Below are 22054 nucleotides of genomic sequence, written 5' to 3'. Positions count from 1 at the left end.
TCGTCTGGGACAATTCTCGTCATTTTTTTATTTTTTCACACTATATATTTACTATAGGGGGACCTGTGAAAAATCTGGCCTGGGGTCTTACCAAAGATCCCATTCTATTTCAGGATGTAAGATCATGGTTAGGGGGTCAGTTAGCTTTATTTCTTTATGACAGATAAATATATGTCAACATTTGCTTGAACTGAAGATTGATTAGGTTGAAAAGATAAAAAGTGATTTGAAACTTATAGGGATAAGAGAAATAAGGCAATTAGAGCAGGTAGTAGGTCTCGTGATGGCATTATTGATGAACAAAAAAGTATTTCTGTTTTGGGTAAAAGAAAACTTAAGCAATTTTTATAACAAAAAGTGCATTGACATTTGCTTAAACTCAAGATTAGGTGGAAAAAATTAATTTGTAATTTTCAAGCATAACAGATGAATTTATCAACCATGGTAGGTCTGATGATCAAAAGCCGAAAAGAATTGGAGTAGCAGCTCTGGTTTTGGTTAGAAAATTTGTTTGTTTTTTTCAGCATAGTGGCAACAGATGGTGTCACTGTGTAAATGAGTCATTGACAAATGGGCATGAGCATGTCCTCATTTCAGAGTTTCGAATCTGGTAATCCTATTGTTTTGAACAATATAGTGTTACCAAGTGTCCTTTTTGATGTCATTTCAAGTATCTCCTGTATACATTTTAAGAAGTTTACAGTTTTGTCCTTTTCAGATTACTGTGATTTTTCTTTTTTTTTTTCCCCGGGGGGGGGGGGATTTTTTTTTCTACATTCTGAAACACCTCTTCATTGACATGAGTGTTTGTGTGTTTTTATACATGTTTACAAGCTTTGATCATTCACTGTCGGAATTCCCAAAATACAAGAACCTAAGTGCCTCTAAGATGATGTCAAATGTTGCTATTCTACCCGGCTTACCATTCTAACCATGGCCCAGCTTGCTCCAGGATAATATGGAAAAGACAATCTGAAAAACAGCTCTGGAAGAGGAAAAACCACGACATCTATTTTAAGGTAGTGATTGCACCATAAAAGCTTTAGAAAAGGTCTTTTATAAAACTTGAAAAAAGTGTGTGTACAGGTGTCTTTTGTCATCAGTTTTCATGATTTTATAAAAGAACTTTTGTAAAACCTTTATATTTCATTATAGCTTATGGAGGAGAGCTGTGTGTGTTACCTTTTCCATTCAAAATGGACATTAAAAAGGGTGCACATAGGCATCGTTCTTTTGCAGTTTTCGAATCTGGTAACCTAAAGAAAAGCTGTCTTCCTTTTTTTGTCATTTCGAGCGTCTTCCCACGTTTTAGAAAATTCACCTTTTTGTCCTCTTCAGGATTCTGGATTTTTTTTCTGGGAATGTTTTTTCCTCTGAACATATATCTTTTCATTGATATGAGTGTTTGTGTGTGTTTTTCCCCCCGCACAAATGTTTATAGGCCAATCGCTGCCAATATTCCGAGAATATCAGTACCTATGTTGCCTCCTAGCTGGGAATATGCTATTCTACGCACGGTGCCACTTTCTCTTGGGTAATATAAAAAAGACACAGCTCTGGAAGAAGAAAACCACAGCACCCATTTTGAGAATACCATTGGTTCAAGAACAGCTATTGCCCTGTGCTGAAGTGGGCAGGGTTTCGGTGTTTAGGGTAGAGCTTAAGAAGGGTATGGAAGCTTTCAGAAATGTCAATGAATGCAACTAAACACAAGGTTTTTGCCAAAAGTAAACTTCTTGCTTTGCCTTCAAAGCGATGAAATTGTCCAAACGGTGGGAACAATATTTGCTAATTTTTTTATAGCTTCTGTCAGGCCATCATTTCAACTTTTTCCGGGGGGGGGGGGGCAAAGAATATCTGCTCAATGTATGCATATTGAAGAAATACACTAAAAATACACTAGAAATGGTGTATATACACCATTTCTAGTGTATTTTTCAAAGCTGGGGGGGGGGGCACAATTGCCACTCTCTGACCCCTCCCCCAAATACCAAATAACGGGTCTGGCTTCTGTTTTAGTTGGGAAAAATTAGTGTTGGTATTTTTTTGGGGAGGGACAGAGCCTGGGTCGTGACTGGTTTGTCGGTATTTTTTTTGTGCGGTGTCGCCATCTGTTGTGAAAGTTAGAAAAAGTGACATTTGCGCGATCAAGGGTGAAGGTGTCCTCCTTCCTCAGTTTTGAAACTGGTAACCCTAAATATTTAATTCACATTAAGAATCTGCTGCCATCTCTGATAGTCAAATAAGAATACGAAACTAGATATGCAATTTTGTATGAACAGATGGCAGCACAAGTCCAATACATCAATTTTTTTCGTATGTCGGAGTATTTCATGGGATTTGTTTCAAAAAAACTATTCTCACGCATTAGTAATGTCAAAAAATAAATGAAAATTATTTGGAGAAGTTTTTGTTTGGGTGTGCAGGTATTTAAAGGTTGCGGGGGGGGGGGGCAAGAAAGTGATCAACGTACGTCAGAGAGTTGCCATCATCATCAGCATCATCGTCCGTCGCATGTAAACAAAGTTCATGGCGTCCTACGGTTCCCCGCGTAGTTATGGGAATCGGAGTTTACCGGATCCCATGGCTTTATTCAAGAGCAACATGGTGGACATCGGGGCTATAAACTTGGAGGCCTTGCAGGCCGGCTTGAAATCGACGAGGGCTCTGAGGAGCAGCGTCGGAGAACTCTTCAAGTTCTTGGGCAACGGATTGACCGATGCTCATGGCGACGAAGGCAAAGAGAAACTTTTCTTTCAAGACTTCCAATCTTCGCTCACTAGTGTCAGTTCCAGGCTTCGGTGAGGCTTTAATTTTAACTAGATTCCTTAAAGCATACATGTTCAACCCATGGCCCACGGGCCGAATGTAGCCCTCGGAGCAGGGGCGTAGCCAGAAATTTCGTTCGGGGGGGGGACCAAAGTGACAGAACAATGGATTTGGCCATCTTTTTCCCTTTTTTCGGTCATTTTCTCACATTTCGGGGGGGGGGACCAGACCCCCAAGTCCCCCCCCCCCCCTGGCTACGCCCTTGCCTCGGAGTCATCTGATGTGGCCTGTGACATGAAACCTAATTGTGTTAAGATGAACTAAGCCGCACATTCCTGGATCACTTAAGTGATCCACGGTGCAGTTCCACGTCACTTAAGTAGCCCGCGGCACTTTTACGAGTCACTTGAGTGACCGCGGCACATTTACAGACCACTTTCAGTGATCTGCTGCACAGTTCTAGTTAAATAACACATAGTGCAGTTCCAGATCACTCAAGCGTCATGTGGTATATTACCAGATCACTTAAGTCACCGGCAGTACATTTACAGACCACGATTGAACTAAGGCATTGCTCCAGATCACTTAATGAAATGGCTCGCAGCATGTTTTCAAATTAATGGAGAGGTCGCATTTTCCTGAAGGTTGAACACCCTCACCTTAACGCCTTGACTGGCGTTATGTGTCCCACAATTCTTCATCTTGTCACCCCCCCCCCCCCCCGTCCGAGAAAGAAATGCATCTGGACCATCTTATTTTTAGTACCTTTCAATCTAGTCGTTTGACTAATTTATGATGTTTTTCTACTTTTTCTTCCCTCTGTATTATAGTTTCCCAACCTTTTTTGTCCCATCACCCACTTTTTCAGAAATTTTTTCCTCCCATCGCCCCCAACGCAATCTAACCCATAGGATCCTATGTTATACCCATAGCTGCTGCCACTCCAGGGGGGGCGTTAACGCCCACGTTGGGAATCACTGCTCTATATCATTGGTGAAAGCTTCTGTGAGGTCAAAATGGCCCCACCTCACCACTTGTGTAAGTCTTTTTTTGTCTGACGGCCATGGGCGAAGATACGGGGGAGGGGACAGCATCAAAGGTGGAGTCGACTGATCTAATGTATATATGAATTAACATCATCATCGTGCCCACCCAGACTTCCAAGTCTATCTCCGCCTATGCTGACGGCTGGAATGTTCAGATTGAAATGGCGTATCGGAAGATCGCCAGTTTTCTCGATAATGGTTTCAAATTAATGGTAAAACATCAGATATCCGAGGTGATCATGAGGATAGTGTTAGTGAATTGTACGTTGATTTGTTGATCTCTTGCTGTGGGTCTACAGTATACAGTCCTTTTACAACTTGTTCAAATTCATTACATTACGATAGTGATGAGTAAAATTTGATTATCATTTGTCAACATTAGCAAAGTTGTTTTATTTCTTTGATATTTTCACTTGAATTAGGGAATTGGAAACAGCCTGCACTCTTTTGGGATCCACGACTACGCCTTTGAATCTTGGTAATTCTGGCTTGATATGCCAAGATCCTGCTTATGAAAAGACTCCATTGTATACAGATCTAGTCAAGTCATATCGATGGTTTGATAAGGTGAGATAATTACAAGATAAATCAAGCCAGTTAATACCATTGAAGTTTATAGAGTCACCACTGAATTTTATGAACCTCCAATTTACTATTGACCTTCATACAAACTAGTCCTCTAGTACTAAACAGTGCAGTCCATTCCCGTTTTAACAAATACTGCTATAGTGAAAATCTTGTTTTAACGAAAAATTTTCCCCAGGTACGTTTTACGTAGGAACAATGTAAAAATTTGGAATTCCTTTATAATGAAATTTCGATATTATGAAGTGATTTTTCTGGTCTCTTGAGATTTATTATAATGGGATTCGACTGAATTACATTTCTCTGAACTTCTTCCACCATTTATAAAGTAATAATTGTCCAAGTTCACTGAGTTTATAAAAATGAGTGCTGATTATTTTGCAATTTTATTCAATGCTAAAATTTTATTTAATTTTATTCAATTTATATAAAACAATTTTCAAGCTCATGTATCACGACGACACTGTAGATAATTTTTAAAAACATTTTCCTACATACAGCAGGACATTATTTTTCCTACATACAAGTCAGGTTGCTATGGCAACTAGAAAATCTGCATTAACTCCTAACATTATGTGCATTTTGTTATTGCTAGATTAGAATCTAAGGTGCAAAAAAGGGTATTGTTTCATTGCAGTGTGTCTTTCAACATGAGAAGGAGTTATGCCCTAGAAAAGTCTAAGAAAAACATTATTTATGATTGAAATGGCTGACAAACGATACAAATATAAATACAACGCCACAACAGGCAAATTGCCCAACGAGGTGGCTGACTTAAGAACATCATGGATCCCCTAGCCATTTTTTAGAGGCCCTATACCTACTACTGCTACACCACACATGCACCCTGCCCACACACCCCCCCGGAACCCCCAACGAATCGGTACATGCGGGAATGTGCATGTACGTGTAGTGAAACCTGACGTGAAGTTTTTTTTGTCTCTCTGTAATGCTTGTTATGTGTAGTGCTGCCATCTACCACCAGTTTTTCTAACTATGCGTGAAGTGTTATGATTGAATGATTTATCGTTGTAGGACTGTTGCTCTCTGTGGCGAGACTTTTTAACAGGGAGATTGGAGCTTGGCATTTCCGCTTTCTAGCCCAGCACACTCAGTTTTCTCCAGCATGGTCCAACACCTTGGGGTAATGTGCTTATATCACCCATGGGAAAGAGCCTGGCCATGTCTAGCTCTACAGTACAATCTACATGATTAAAACTGGTGCAATACGATTTAGTGTATACCAAATGGCACCCAGACATTGAAGCATAAATATAGATATCATTTCATTCCCATGGTTCTATTAACCAGTCAGAATAGAGTTTTTTTGTAACGTAAAGAAGTATCTCTTAGTTACACTCACTCTTTTTGCTGCTTTTCGTGAGTTAAGTAGCCTGGGTTTTGGGATGCTAATGATTATTGAGCAAGGAACCCCTTTAAAATATTGAAAATTTAATATTTAGTTCCTGTTGGCTGCCCCTGGCTGCAAAGGAGCATGGGGTGACCAGCCTTTGATGAGTCAATTTGTTTGTGTGTGTGTGGCATTATGATATATATATAATCTATTCTTTTACATTTGTGAAACAATTAATTAATTAATTTATATTCACAGCACAAATCAAATATTAAATGCCTGTTTTTAAGTTTAATTCAAATGGTTTCAAAATTATTTAAATGTGAATGTCTAATTGAATATTATAAATGTGGTTCACAATGTAAATGTCTCAATGTTTTTTCAGTGTCAAAAGTAGGCCTATGTTTATTTGATATAAAACTTGTCGTGATCTGTGCATACATGGCATCATGAGTAGTGATAGTGCCACCATTGAAGAAGACAGTTCGGAACAATTGAAAATGTGATTTGCCTAATTCAAAGGCCATAAGCCAGAAAACACTTTTAACTGCAACAGGATTTTTTTATAAAATAATGATAGACTTTTTTGTCCAGTTTCATTAGCTTGAGAAAATCAGTTTCCTCTATCTTCTGTTCATGAAAAAATTACTTTAAAAAAGTATAGATGGAGCAATGCATGCCATAATGCAGTAATATGTTTGTGTGATTTTTAAGATGAAATATTATCTTATATTTTTTTAAATAAAGCCAATACCTATGCATTACTGCAATGTACTTGAATTTACCAATTTTCATGTTATACAGTTGACGCTAGTTAACAATCCCCACGTTATGGCAACCATTTCGTTACAATGGCCGGTAGGATAAGTAAGTCCCAAGTGTTTTCAAATAACAACCTACCTATATGTTTTCTTTTAATATAATGACCACCCAATATAACATCCTTTTTTGATGAGAGAAATGAGGGGAGTCATTATAACAAGCTTTGCCTGTGTGTATGTATATTTTTAAAGTGCTTTTTTTTTAAAATTTCTCTTATATGCTTCTCTCTCACACTTATGCATCCTTTTTTTTTCTTGTTTTCTAGCACGATGCATAAGCGAGAAGTTGCTGTATTAATAATTTTTTAATGCATTTCTTATAAAGCTCTTAATTGCATCCAGTGATGCTGATTTTGCAGTAGTTAGCGTAGAATGTGTATGAGGTGCATGTATGGTTAAGTAATAGGCACGATGCTTGGGCAAATGATTTTTTTCCCCTTCAAATGAATATTTCTAAAGGAAATACAAATTATTTAAGACAAAATATATTTCAAACTGTGTTTGTTTTTCCTTCCTTATATTGTTTTTTAAAAATTATTCCAGAATGTGCCATTATATATTACTGGTTTTTAGCCAGGGGTGTAGGCTGATAAATATTTCATTATTACAGCTATTTATCATACGTATAATGGTTTTTGAAGTAGTGTGTATGTGTAAATCAAACTTTATTCAGGGTGGAAAAATTGAAAAGGTCACTTTTATTATTATTATTTTTTTCATTTTAGGTTTTTGAGCATGGTAATCATGCTTCAGCTATCCTCACTCAAAATTCTCTGAAGCGATCGAACATAAGCTCTCTGCTTGCTGCCAAGAGAATACGTCGCCCTCAGCCAACTGGACATAACATCCCACCTCAGTAAGAATTTTTTTTCCCATTTCCTGTCACATTTAAGTAATACAGTGGAATCTCCCTAAACAGAACTCTCCATTAGCAGGCACCTCTTGTTAAAGAACACTTTTTGAATTATGTCTATGGGCCTCAATGTATTGAGGTTTTGTATTGTACTAATACCTCAATGTATGTAGTATTTTAGGTACTATCCATTAACTGACACTCCACTGTGTTAGGGGACAAAAGTAAGTGAGCGGCCGTTGTGGAGAAGTTTAACCGTGTTTCTATTTCATCTCTGAAAAATCTGCTCTTGTATATTTCAGAAATGTCGATGCTGTTACATCTCAATTGACAAGATCATTTGCTGACATGTCAATTCAAGTTTTGAGACCATGTGGGTCATCTGCAGTTTTGCTGGTAGGTTTTACCTGTTAAATTAAAAAAAATAATAATAATCAGTTTGAAAAAGTAGTTTTTTTCTGATTAAAAATTTATATAACTAGGTCTTCATATATAAAAGTTCCATGTTCTGGATATGATATCTTGCTAATTGGTGCATGGTGTGCCAATATTGAAAAATAGTTTCTTGTCAAATGCTTGATTCAATTGAAATTTTTCTTTCCTCCCTTCATATTATTTTTTTCCCCGGTAATATATTCCCTTAACATTTCATCTTGTATTGTTCCGAAGTTGTTGATTTAAAAAAAAATATTGTTTGAATATTGTATGTTCAATTTCCAGATAACATTGCAGAGGACCTTGAAAGCTCTCGTCATTTTGAGAGGGTTGATCATCGAATGGGTGATTGTGAAAGGATTCAACGAGGAGTTCTATGATGACAATGGGAAGGTATGAAGCAATGACTTTTCAATTTGATTTGTATAATCTTCATTTTCTGAGTGTTCTTTTCTTATGATTTGTTTTCAAATTAGTTACGATAGATTTTTATCTTTTGTGAAAGAGGGCCTAAAAGTGTGAGAATTTCTTTTTTTGGATAAAGAAAGTAGAAGAGGTATATCATTTCTCTTCTGGTTTAGTGTATGCACATAACTGCCCTCTGCATCAGTTGGCCAAGCAGTGTCATTGATCATGCTGATAGATTTGTTAATTCAATTTGATTTTTTTTTTCTTAGCCTCTGTCATTGTTTCTATTATTATTTTGATAGCAGACTTGACATAAAATGTTTTCATAGAATTCTATCAAGAAGGGCCTCAAGAGAAGAGGGGTTTTGAGAATTTGTGAGGTAGGGCCTTCGGAAAAATCACTTGACCCGGGGGCCCATGATGCTCTTAAAATGGCCCTGGGTATATGAACAGGTTTATGGTACAAACTCTGTGGTAGTAGATTTCTTTCTGGTGAATTTTTTAAAAAAAATTGTGGCCTAATTAGTGCAGATATGTATTAACCAAAAAACGAAGGCTTGTGGTAGATGAAATCAGATGAAGATAGGTGAAATAAGAAAAAAAAACACAATTTTCAACATTCAAACTGGTTTTGTTGGGAAAGGGCATTTTGGTAGAAAGAATGATGCCAAGTGTTCAGCCCAAGTTTGAAATTCAAATTCGTCACTGCTGCATCTAATTACTTCAAAAGGGAATGGGTTTGATCTGCAAGAGCTCATTTCCCTCCAGTCACCTGGTGTTTCAGCGTGTGAAACAAGACTCATGTGTCGGTCACATTCCTTGTAAGAATGACCCCTCATAAGAAAAATCCCTTTTATATTATGGAAGCGCTGCTTTTATATCACCAAATAGTAAGGGGGGATGGTGAAACTTTAATTTTCTCCTGTGCACAAATAGCAAAAATTCATACACTGTCCATCATTTGCAACAATAAAACTACCTCAAAAAATTTAACAATGTAAAACGTAAATGCTACTACACAAAGGGAAACACAGATAAATGACGCTGAGATAATCTCGTTGATAAGGGGTTTTCCCTAGAAACCACCAGAGATCAGGTTCAGTCAAGCTGTTTTTTCCCTGAATGCATTTAGTAAAGTTGTTTTTCCCCAGTATACTGAAACTTTATCGCTTTAAAGTTGCCCTACCCAAAAAAAGGAATACAGGGGGGAATAGTATTCCTTGAAAGCTATATACAAGATGGCACTGCCATCTCATTTTCGAAAAAATTGCTGTAAAGTCATTTTTCCCCTGGACCTTTCAAATGTATGAATTTGCATAATCTTCAAGTTTTTACACAATTTTAGAAAACTTCAGGATGAACTTCGCATTCTTTTTATCCCAAATTTAACCCTTTCCCTGCTCACCTCATTGTGTAGTAGCATTACTACACCATTCATCCGATCGCCATGAAACTTTGGGAAGTTGTTGAGTACACTCCTGCGAAGGTTTCTGGCATAGTTGTTTTTTTTTTTTCATTTCCTTGAATTTCCTTTCTTCTGAGATCGCAGCAACGCGCGACGGGTAAGCTAGTTTTCAATAAAAGCGATGAACCTAGAGATTTACTATCTTCTCAGAACAAAGTTATCAATAGATATAGTTTTTTTTTTGTCTATAACACATCAACTCAAGAGCCTTTCTAGATATTGCGCTGAGGTGAACCTTCAGAAAGAATACCAAATTTTCATTTCAGTTTCACCTCAGCATAACATCCAGAAAGTCTCGATTTAAATATTGTTCATATTTGAGTAATTACTGTTGTTAGAAGGAAAGAAGTGTTATATGCATTTGAGGAGTTCTTCTTTCCTCCTTTTATTGTCATACACAAAAACAAATATATTGGCACCAATCTTTTATGTTGTGATGCTGTTGAAACTAGAATAAGAACTAGAATAGCAACTTTCTGCTATTAAATCTGGTACATACTACTAGTCTCGTCTCTAACAATATTGTTCAAGTTTTCTTGAGCACAGAAATAAAAAAGCTGAATGAGGTTTTAAGACTTGAAATTTGATTCAGTTAGATTTTCTTTTTCCTGCTTAAAGTGAGGGACACCTGTATTGAAATTTAATTAACAGGGATAGACAAATAGAGAAAAAATCTAATTGCCAACCAAATATTTTTTGAGCCAAGCATATTTCTTTTGCCTCAGCTAGTAATCAAAAATATGAAATTTTAGGTACCAATACATTAGTATCGATGAGGATGTGGTTCCCAACTTCAAGGCACAAATACAAGCCAATCTATTCATTGAAAAGTCTCGACACAGAAAGCAGCAGGCCCACAATGTACAATTATTCAATCATTACACTTCACTCATGGTTAGAAAAATTGATGGCAGTATACTACACATAACAAGCAGTACACAGATACAAACTTCTTCATGTTAAGTTCACAACATCTGTACACATATTCCGGCAAGTACCGATTCATTAGAAGTTCCTTAGAAGAATATGTACGAGGTGCATGTGCAGTTAAGTAGTAGTAGAAGTCTCTATGGTAACCTGTTATCTTGGATTTGTCTGTCCCTGTTGATGTGTGTGTGAGTTTGTGAATGTAAGCAGATTTGATAAAAAAAAATTATGACAGACAAATGATATAAGCATATTAGGCTGTGCTAAGGTTATGACCTTACAGATCTTTAAAGTTCTTTAACTACAGGGTGTAACATAATTCCCTCCGTGGTTTGAAAAGGTAAAACTAAAAAAAAAACTATTACAAATACAGCAAAAAAAATGCATACCACCATGTAAAGAATCACTTCAAGTAATGTATAAGCTTTTTATGTGTTCAATATGTGCACCCTTGGGGAGGTAGCACACTTCAATTCTGAAATCAAGTTCTTGTTATACTCATCCCAATATCTCACGGTCAATGCTGGCAGATGCATATGTAATTCTTTCTCAAAATTCTATTAAATCACTTGTCATATAGATATATGATCTGTGATACGACCCCATAAAAAAAGAAATGACAAGGGTTAAATCAGGTGAGTGTGAGGACTATGGAAGAGGATTATCATCTTGTGAAGCACATTCAATCTAACGAAGAGGAAGTTCAGCATTTAAGTATTCACTCATGTCTCCAAGAAAATGTGTGAGGAGCCCCCATCTTGAAGGGGGCATGATGGAGGCATCCAATTTTATTAAACTTGCTATACCATGCATGAATTGTCTTGTTTAGTGGTGCTTGAATTTGGTGTTCCATATAAAATGTACACTGTACTGTCACAGTGCTGCCATCTACAATTGGATTCCATAATTAAAAACTGATTCTTTATGTATTGGTATGAAATTTTTCGCAATACGTAATAGTTTTTTGAATACTGCCTTTCCAAGCCCCAGAGGGAATTATGTTACACCCTGTATTTAAAGCCAGAATCCAATCCTAATTATGATATTCAAATGAATGTAGCAAACATTTATTTTTAACAGTGTATTGAGGAAGGATTTACTAGGTGTTGAGACTTCATTATTTTTTATTTTTTTTAGTTAGACATGTGGTCTGGATCTAGGTATAAAGTGTTCCAAAAGGTAACTTTACTTTCTTTTGTAAAACAAAAAAAAAAAAAAAAACTTATATGATGGCATAGAAAAAAGTTGCAATAACTTATGATAATAAACAGAAATTCTCTCAGAGCAAAAGACAGTCATCGGTATGCATTAATTTCTCTAAATGTTTCCCCAACACCAGCGGTCGCCATTGTACTGAAACATACACTGCCGGATGCTAATTTAGTATTCCAAACAGACAGTATTTGACAGACAACAAAATGAAAAGAAGCAAATGCAATTTTTCACTATAAGCCAGTTATTTCAAACTGCATTGTGACACCCTGACTAAGGTTTTTGGAAGAGATTCTTTGTTAAACTGCTCTGGGGAACCACCAATAAGCATTGATTAGCAAAAGGGTTGCCGCAGGTGGAAAAAGTTTGAGAACCCCTGGGAGTGTTAAATTTTACAATTATCAATTAATTTTTTTTTATTTAGCTTGGAACATTTCTGATCAAATTTTAACAAAAAGTTGAACATCAATCATTTCATATTTTGAAATGGCTCATGAATAAATAGAACTTTCTCACTAGAAATTTGGATGTCCTCATTCACATTGATATAACTCTGTTGGCCTGCTGAACACACTAGTCAATTAGTCTGTTGAGCACATTAACTCTGCACATGTCATTCAGTCATTAGAGGTTGTTGAACTAGAAACACCATGAAGCAAGGTAGGCAGGAAGAAAACCAACATTGATTTCTGTGAAGCACAGGATTATATAGTGACAACAAATCCTTGAATCACTGATTTTTGTGAAGCATGCAGTCGGGTAAAAAGAATAAGTCATTAGATGTCAAATTATCCAAATTCAACTGAGAGGGCCATCATGAACACCAACAGTCATGTTAATCACTTGACCATCATAAAACAATGAAATCAATGTTTAATATCTAGCAAGGCTCAAGCAAGAATTAGTTTATCCATAAAAACCCACCGGACTTGCTGGTGACAAATTAAGTGCTAAAGTACTAAGTATTAAACATTACGGCTTCATTTTAAACAAAAAAAACTTACTGCAACTTTTTCTATGCCATCACATAACTTATGATAATAAACAGTAAAATCTGCTTATCTTTCTACAAAATTAGCCGTAGTGAATATTAAATTGTTGATGCCCTGTCAGCGGCATCTTCACTTCTTTCAAGAAAACCAGTAAACAAGCAGCACAAATCAATCAAAAATAAATCAAAAAATCAGAACAAGCAGTGCCTGACAGGATTAAAAAGCGTAAGCACAGGCTGTGATAGTTGGTCGGTTAGCAGTTGAAAAGTCTTTGATTTCCAGCTAAAAGCAAATCTCGATATTTAGTATCAAGTTGCGATACCTCCTGATGATACCAACCACTAGTGTATGGGAAACGTTTAAAGAAAAAAAAATTCTTCAGAACATTTCATGCAATTCAAAACTGAGGATAGTCTTTTGCCCTAAGAATTTCTCTGTCAGTTGATAATTGGTTGTGAAAACCTTGTGAAGAAGATATTGAATTTGATGCAAATACTTATTTTACTCATTTTTATTCTCTCTTTTTAAATATTCTACCTGTCCTGTAACACTGTGCATCTATAAAGAAAAAGTTTTTACATATTGTACCACACACTGTGCATCTATAAGAAAACAAGTTTGTACAAGCTGATTATTCCAGAGATAAGGGATACTTGTCATTTGTAGATTAGTATTCTTATGGATGCAAATTGGTTAATTTTTAAATTATTTTTCTCATTTAAATGATAGTACCCAAATAGCTTTTGCTTGAATTCTTGAATTAATTCATAACAAAGTTTCGAGTTTTTTTATACATATTTTTTAATATGTTTTTGCAAGTGAATTAAAATTTAGAATGATAATGTATATTTGATATTATTATGTACCTGAAGTTCAATTTAATTAAATTAATGAAATGAGTTCACTATTAAACTAAACAGATTTTTATACATTTTTTTTTCATTCAGGTGACTGATCATGCTAATGCTGCCATGCTGCATTTTTATTCTCCCCATCTTCCTGATTTGGCTGTCAAATCATTCATGGTATTTACTTTTTATTTTCTTGTAGTTTTTCCTCTGAATTTTTCATTAAGCTTAATAATTGTAAAGGGATAAGCACTCAGCGAAAATGTTCAGCTTGGTTCATCAAAAGAACCCCCCCCCCCCCAAGAGGAAATAAGATCCCAATTTGTATATAATTTCATAGGTACCAATGCTTCCAATTTACCTGCAAGCCTTCCAATTTTTCAGCCTTATTAGAATCTTCTGATCGGAAACCAGATTCTTCTAATTGTTCATATATTTATAAAAAAATCCCAAAATTGTTCTTCAACACAAATGAAAACTCCCTAAAGAAAAACCCTCAGTCTTAGCAGTTTTGGCCAACCAATTGGCTCATAATATTCCCTCAAGAAAAATATGAGGAGTTATGATTCTAATCATGCGAAATCGTCAATTATCACCAAAAATGATCCCTAAAGTGTGCAAAGTGGCCAATAATTGCTGAAATTGCTGAAAAAAAACCGTTGAATGGCAAGGAATGAATTGATACTGCAAATCACAGTATATTAAAATGGATTTTATGAAAAAAAATGTTTTTCAAATACAAATACAAAATTAGAAACCACAACAGGCAAAATTTCCTGGACAGATCGTGATGATCTCTTGGGAATATGTGCTTATCACACATTTATTATATTTTAAAAAAAATTGCCCAACCAGGTGGTTAGAAAAAAGTGAAATATAAATAAAAAGTATTAGAAAAAATCTGTGTGAGAATCTTGCATGATAAAAGTGAAACTTCTAGGTTTGACATGACTAGATTCACAAATTTTTGAAAATTTGTATTTATTATAAATATGCCAATATAATATAAATTATGACAAGTAAAGTTTAAAATGCATTAAAAACAGCTTGCACGCGTGATAAAATAACCTGATATCAATATAATTGAATATAAATTTATTCATAATAAAAGAAATAGCATTATGACAGTGCAGCTAATTAGGAGCTGGCACCACGATGTCACAAAACGTGCGTTCGCGTGTGAAACATACTCGTGTGGCCAGAGGAGTGCATGAGGAGTAGGGAAATGTAATAAACTGCTTTTTTTCCGACACAAAACGTCCAAACCAACTCCCCCCCCACCCCCAAACTTCATTTTCTTACACTGCCGAACCTGTATTGATATCCTCCACCACCACAACCCATCTGCTTCTCGGCCCTTCATCACACAATTTGAGAAAAAATAGAGCATTTACGTTTTTGTGATGAATTTCCTATCTCTCACAGAAATTCACTCTTATGTCACTATCGAAGTTTCACTGCAAAAAAAAACTCATAAAATTATGGTTGTCGTAGCATAAATCTACTTATCTTTCTACGCAAAAATAATAAGCCAGAAAAAGTAACTAAACAACTAAAATATCTACCCATAAAAATATGGTTGTCATTTTTAAAATATGGATAGTTCCTCAATTACTCCCGCCTATCTTATTATGTTTTTTCTGGAAGATGTCTATGGGGGAATTCACGATGTCAGAAGATAGCTATTCCATGCATTTAAAACCCTGTTGGAGAAAAACTCCCTGCTTCACAACAACCTAGAATTATCCCTAACAAATCGAAACTGGTGTCTCCAAGTCGAAGCATTTGAAAAACCACATAAGGATATTTCATTATCATATTAAATACTTTAATCATATCTCCATGACACCCACGTTGTTCCAAAGAGAAAACATATTCAATGAGTTGTCTTTTTTCGTATGTTAAGGCTTGCATACCTGCCAGTGCTCTAGCAGCTCTTCTTTGCACCACTTCAATCAAATCTATATCTTTCTGAAGATAGTTCATCCTGGCCTGGGGAATGCCATACTATTTTGGAGACCCTAAGCCTCGAAAAAAGTGTAAGGGTAACTGGGCGAACGCAGAAAGACCTTTTGAAAAAATTAAGCTTCCCAAGCATTCTATTTGCTTTTTTGACCACCGTGGAACAATGTTAAGAAAACCTAAGCCGCTCATCAATGAAAATTTCCAAATAGGTGAGTTTAGCTGCATCTGAAACAGTTTTTCCATTTAGCTCGTAAGTGCATCGTGGGTTGTTCTAACCAAAATGAGCGACCATGTACTTGTCAACACTGAAGGTCATGCTCCATGAAGGTCATTTGTCCATGCTGCAATCTTAATTAAGTCGGCCTGGAGCAGCTCCCCTATTGCTTTGATTCCCAATGACACCTATTAATTTAATGTCATCCACAAATTTGCTAATAATCCCATCAATTCCCTGATCAAGTTTATTGATAAAAATTGAAAAGAATGAAATGTGAAATTAATATTCATATTTATAGTCACAATTATCACATGTATAGTTTATAAGTTTGGAAAATAATTTCATTCCTTTTTATCAGTGAAGAATAAAAATTCAAGTTGGCTTCATTGAAAAAGGCATTTTGAAAAAGGCAGAATGGCTAAAATTATGGAAAAATATTGAAATGTTAGAAAAAAACGTCATATGATTCACACTCTCGAAAAATCCTTAGTTTCCCTTTTATGTCTGACCTGTTTTTTTTCAGCTTTAAAATATTTGGTCACATATATGTAATTGTAATAATTTTATGGTGTTTTAAATCTTGTAAATTTAAAACTATTTCTATATGAATTTAACATGCTTATTATGAAAAAAAAAAATACAACCTGCAGAGAGCTATTAACAACCTAATGAAGGCAGACCACAGCATTCTGATATGTAGAATGAGTTTTAACTGACAAGAAGTATGCAAGTCATACTTCTATGCAAATCAGTAATGAAATCAGAAGTATGCAAGTCATGTTTGATTTAGTATTTTGGATTACAGTGGTAAAAGGAGTTAAAATATGAACTATCGTATATAAAACACAGAATTGATAGTATTTAACTGCAGCATAAAATCATACAGAAACATACCAAGATAAAATCAATGTAATGGGTAAAATGCAGTGAAAATCTAAGGACTGGACAAATTTTTCCAAAAATATACATGCCTGAGAATGAATGTTTTACCTTTGCTCGAAAAATATTACAAGATATTATTACAGGATTTACTCATTTCATTGTAAAAATTATTTTTCATTGTTAAAAAGAATGCACAAACTAGCTTAATTTAATAGTGATTCACTCTTCAACAAAAAATCATAACAAATACACAAATTTTTAATATATATCATTATTTGAATCTGCTTTATTACTACAGTGACTGTCGATATAATGAAAAACAGAACAGTTTTTCCTATTCTCATATGATGTCTTATCACCTTTTATCAGAATATTTTTTACTACTATATTTTTTCCAAAATACTAAGAACCGTAAAAATTGAAATAGATTAAAATGCATTGACTACATAGTTCATCGTAACCACCTAACAAAGTCCTAGCTGAAAATTAAATGATAATGACTACTAGAGCTACTGAAGAGCAATTACTTAAGAGTTACCATCAAAAAACCTTATTATACAGCGTTTCCAGGAAACATCCTTATCCAAGCTTTTTTTCTCAACTGGTAATGGAAACATGCTTCAATTAGGAAATGTTCCAATAACATTCCCATTTTATTTTTTTCATTTATATTTCTAGGGACACCCTAGTAAACTTTCTGGGCACTGGTGTATTATATGCCATAAAAAAAATCCATATATGCCTTATTACGCACACATACAGTTATTGTGGCGAGTTGAAAATGGCTCATCCTAGCCTTGTCTTTTCAGTAACATAAAAATTACAAATGTTTCAACAGCTGGCTGATACAAAGAGCTTCACATCAACTAGCTGTTGAAACCTTTGTATGGATAGTGGAGAGTGACATAATTCTTGGACATAAAAATTAGTCTAAGGTCTAAGATCTAGTTACAATGGCAAAAATAAGGAATGTTGGAGTAACACATCACCACTGATAATCATAATAAAAAGACAAAAGTGTTTCAAGTTTTTGTTTTTTGTGTCCACATTGGGAAGTGATTTAAAAAAATTCATGGCCAGTGAGAATTTTTGCATGCCCTGGGCATTTCGGGCAACAGATTTGTCCAGCCCAGACATGAATGTAAATATTTGAGCAGAGATTAGTTTAAATATTTTGGTATTAATCTGTGATTAATATAAACATCGGTGCTCACGCTGCTGATTGGCACTGTGCCAAATCGTGACAAATATTTCATTTTGCAAATAAATAAAAGATCAAATTTGCCAAATCATGAGTGTCCATTTAAACCTCTTGATGGTCGAATCGGCTATTTGATACAGTTGTTTTAGAATTCACATTTTATGACTCGTCAATAATTTGGCTAAGGTTCTCTCTCATTTAGCTACAACTTGCTAAAGTTGATAAAAAGTCAGGGTGGGAGGACCCTGATAAACATAGAGAGAAAAAAAAGTTTGTTTCAGGATTTCATGCAGAGGGAAACTCAGAAAGAAAAGAGTACTGGTCTCTCTCCAGCGGGAATCTCAGTCCTCTTGCAATCCACGCCAGCATGCTATCCATATATTTCAAAGAAACAAACTTAGTCTTGGATTATAAGTAAACTTTAATGGATAGTGAAATGCATTGAGTCCTGTGGACGTAATTAAAAGTGTCCATTAACAGGGATGGCCTCTTGCATGGAATGTTTGGTATGGGAGGTTTCACTGTATTATTTTGAATCTGCTTTTCATGATAAACTGTTTGGTTCATCTTTTCTTATTTTGTTTTGAGATTTGCAAGAATTCATGTATATGTAACTGTGTGTATAATGGAAATAATGATTTTTCACTGAATTGATTAGATTTTTTTAAATCCTTAACGTTGTTCCATAGGTGCCAATTCTTCCGATTTATCCGGAAGCCTTCCAATTTTTCAGCCTTATAACTTAAATCTTAGATCTTCTGGTTGGAAATCTAATTCTTCTGATTTTTCTTATCTTCATAGAAAAATCCCAAAAGTCCTCAAATTGAGCTTTGTTTGAATGGAAAATCCCTAAGGAAAATACTCTTCCAGTCCTTGCAATTTCAGGCTGACCCATTTCCTCAGGAAAAATATGGGGAATCAGGATTTCAAGTAAGAAAAATCGGTAATAGTCATCAAATATGATGGTTAAAGTAAGCAAAGTAGGTAATTATTGCTAAAAAAAAATCAGGACAGGGAAAAATGCTTCACAGAAAAACGGGATTTATATATGGTCACCCATTGCAATTTCAAAAAAATCCCCGCCTTTTCAAAATTTCCGCAATTTCAAAAAATATACCCTTTTATTTGTTTGGCATGTTTTCTTTGATGCAGAATGTGTCATCATGGGATAAACGACCAATTTTTCAAGTCTGAATTGGCACCTATGTTTTTCACTTGCAGCAAAATTTATCATCAAATCTTGCAGGAATTCAAAGGAGTTTATTGAGAATTGTTTTTAATTTTTCTGTATTGTAGTACATAGATGATTTTTTGAGTTTGAATCATTTGTGTAATTTCATTAAGCTACTTTGTCTTCAATATAAGTTTTAACTGTAATTATTAGGGATACCAAAATTGTAACTCTGTGATCATTGTGTATCGCTGCATGGTTAATGAGGTCAAATGTTCATAATAAAAATAATTGATCGAGTAAATAATTGAAGGGTCGATGGAAAAAAATTTTTCAGTCCATAAAACTAAATTTTTCAGGAGATGGAAAAGAAAGTGTTTCTTTGGAAATCTGGTATTGTTTTCTGCACATGTTACAAATTCCTTTTCTACTGCACATGTGGTGGACTCTGATCATTTTCCCATCTGTGCACTGTGACTAAAACCATTCTTCCCCCCCTATGCCGTATCTTTCTTCCTTTATTACAGCGGACTGAAAGCATTTTTGCTTCTGGTGTTTTATGTGGTCAAAAGAGACAGTTTTGAGCTATAAAAAACTGCAAAAATATTAATTGATTTTTTTGGACTGAAATCATTTTCCCAGACCCTTCGATTGTAAATACAGTAGAAGACTTTTGATAATCCTGCACGAATCAGACCAGGGCTATGCTGGATTAGACGAAAACGCCAGATTACTGGAGGGTCTTCGAAAAACAATGCATTCAAATTATTTAAACTACAGTATGCCAGATTTTTATTAGTAAAACACTATATAAAGCCAAAAAGAACCAGTCTTGAAATATAAATTTAGAGTATTGTTTGTTTTATAAATTTGAAACATTCAGAAATTAAAAAACAAAACAAAACAGAAAACTGTTCAGAAAACATTTCAAAAATTCCTCATTCAGGAAACTCAATTTCCTGGAATGAGTTTGCATAATAAATCTGCTCCTTGCTGAATGAATGAATGAATGAATGAATACCAGGGGCTCTGCCACCTGACTTATCCCGTTGCCGAGATCTCTTCCAGCCCAGCTTCGTGACAGAGGCTGGGACAAAGTGAGTGCACCTAACAGTCTGAGTGTGTAGCTAGTGTTGTGTTTGATATTTCAGTGCTGCCATCTATGCTTCAAATTGGGAGTGAAGTGTCATGATTAAATATTTGTAACATTTTAGGCCTAGTGCTCTCTGTGGCGAGACTTTTTAATGGGGAGATCGGCTCGCATTCGTGCCTTGAAGTTGGACACCACAGAAAACCAACTTCAGCTGACCACCACTGTGGCGCCTGTGGGGTTCGAACGTGGATCCTCGCGATGCAAGTCTGTCACTATGACTACTCGACCACTACAGCTGCATCTTGCCGAAGATGTGGCAATCGCTTGCACATTTCTTTTTCAAAAAAAGAAGAAAGAAATAATGCCTGGTAACTGCATTATTCGATTGAAGTAAAAAAACTTGGCGTTTTAATCAATATAATAGCTTTAAATTTGATTAAGCTTTTTTAATTGGTATAATTTTTTTTGAACGAGAGTTAATGCCTTATTCTTTTGTTTTGACTGCAACAATATTGCAATTACAAGAAAAACTACAGAGATGCAGAGACAAAACACTATCACAAATGAAGGAGACAGAATCAAATTGTAGCAAAGACTGAACTTTATAGATGCGATGGGTGGGTATAATACAGAACATTGTTTGGTATTGTTTTCCTCTGAGCAGCAGAGACATGTGGTGGCATTTTCCATTTCTCTACATCTGCAAGTAGTCAACAACCCTCATAAATGAGATCTTTATAGCAGGTATATAGTCCCTCAAGGCTAGGTAACAGATTTTTTTCCCATTTGTCTTCATGCTTTTATATTGTCTGTGTATTTGGGAAACATACTCATATGTGGTTGCATATATATTGTGGTTTATATGCATATGTTTTTACTGGGAAAAAGTAGTCCAGGGGAGAGAACACAGTTTTACTGGACAGGCTGGATTATTGAGTCTACTGCATTTTTTTTTTATTTCATATTTTAAACTTGAACATTTTCTTTTTGTCACAGACGTGGTTGCGGAGTTATCATACATTATTTACTGCACCTTGCCGAAGATGTGGCAATCGCTTGCACAATAATATGCCTCCCACGTGGCGAGATGTGCGAAATCTGGATGTTTATCATGAAGCTTGCAGGCCTTAACTTATTGTGAATGGAGACTATTATTTGTATATAAATTATTTTTTTAAATAAATATGTTTAATGATTTTTTTTTTTACTTTTTCATTCAAGATTTTGTTGTTGATTTAATTAAAATTTGCTTTGCAATTTCAAAATATTTTTCTCAGGAAATCTTTATGGTTTGAAGCAAATATATTTTAATTTTTTCATCACACATGCTTTTTCTGCACTATAAATTATAAATGCTGTTGAAAAATGATTCGTACAAAAAATACATTGTATGATAATATTGGAAAAAAACAGGAGTCAAATTATGTTAAATATTAAACTTTTTATACATATATTTGGGCATGCATATAAGTTTTGTGGTTACAGAGAAAATATGAGAAAAAACTGATCAGCAGCATTATATTTCGTAATGACCACTCTTCAAAGGCATTCCATGCTTTAAAAATCAATTTGCATCATATCACTGATATAAATTGGAATCAGTATTTTGTAGATATAATGTTTATAATAGTTATACTAAAAAATACATATTGATTTATATGCAGGGTGTCCACTTTTTATCGTTATCTAATGGCTATTTCCTGAATCATTGGTTTTAGAGACAACTTTAAATTAGAAAAAAATGTTTTAAATGATGTCTCCCATTATTTTAAATGCCGTTCAAATGAAAAAAAGTTATTTGATAAAAAGA

At 35.0% G+C, this 22054-nt stretch overlaps 1 protein-coding gene across 1 annotated transcript; it reads left to right on the top strand.

Annotated features, from left to right (window-relative positions):
* Nucleotides 1–2505: 2505 nt before the first annotated feature.
* MED27 (mediator complex subunit 27) lies at nt 2506–21464 on the top strand. The gene is made up of 8 exons (XM_089231707.1): nt 2506–2801; nt 4238–4382; nt 7301–7431; nt 7731–7824; nt 8149–8256; nt 11801–11842; nt 13815–13892; nt 21241–21464. The coding sequence occupies exons 1-8, from the start codon at nt 2530–2532 to the stop codon at nt 21373–21375; spliced, it is 1005 nt and encodes a 334-aa protein (XP_089087833.1). The 5' UTR covers nt 2506–2529; the 3' UTR covers nt 21376–21464.
* Nucleotides 21465–22054: the final 590 nt, after the last annotated feature.

The sequence above is a fragment of the Pholcus phalangioides genome, unplaced genomic scaffold (genome assembly GCF_987345545.1).
Source record: "Pholcus phalangioides strain wild (caught in Gottingen) unplaced genomic scaffold, Ppha-v1.0 ptg000004l_1, whole genome shotgun sequence".
In the NCBI taxonomy this organism is placed as follows: domain Eukaryota; kingdom Metazoa; phylum Arthropoda; class Arachnida; order Araneae; family Pholcidae; genus Pholcus; species Pholcus phalangioides.
This window is presented reverse-complemented; position numbering and strand designations above follow the sequence as displayed.

What these genes read in the sequence shown, in the direction of transcription:
- MED27 (XM_089231707.1), top strand. Translation starts at nt 2,530, where the DNA reads ATGGCGTCCTACGGTTCCCCGCGTAGTTATGGGAATCGGAGTTTACCG. An exon ending in GGTCATCTGCAGTTTTGCTG is followed by an intron (nt 7,825 to 8,148) that starts GTAGGTTTTACC and finishes TTCAATTTCCAG; the next exon opens with ATAACATTGCAGAGGACCTT. An exon ending in TGGCTGTCAAATCATTCATG is followed by an intron (nt 13,893 to 21,240) that starts GTATTTACTTTT and finishes TTTTTGTCACAG; the next exon opens with ACGTGGTTGCGGAGTTATCA.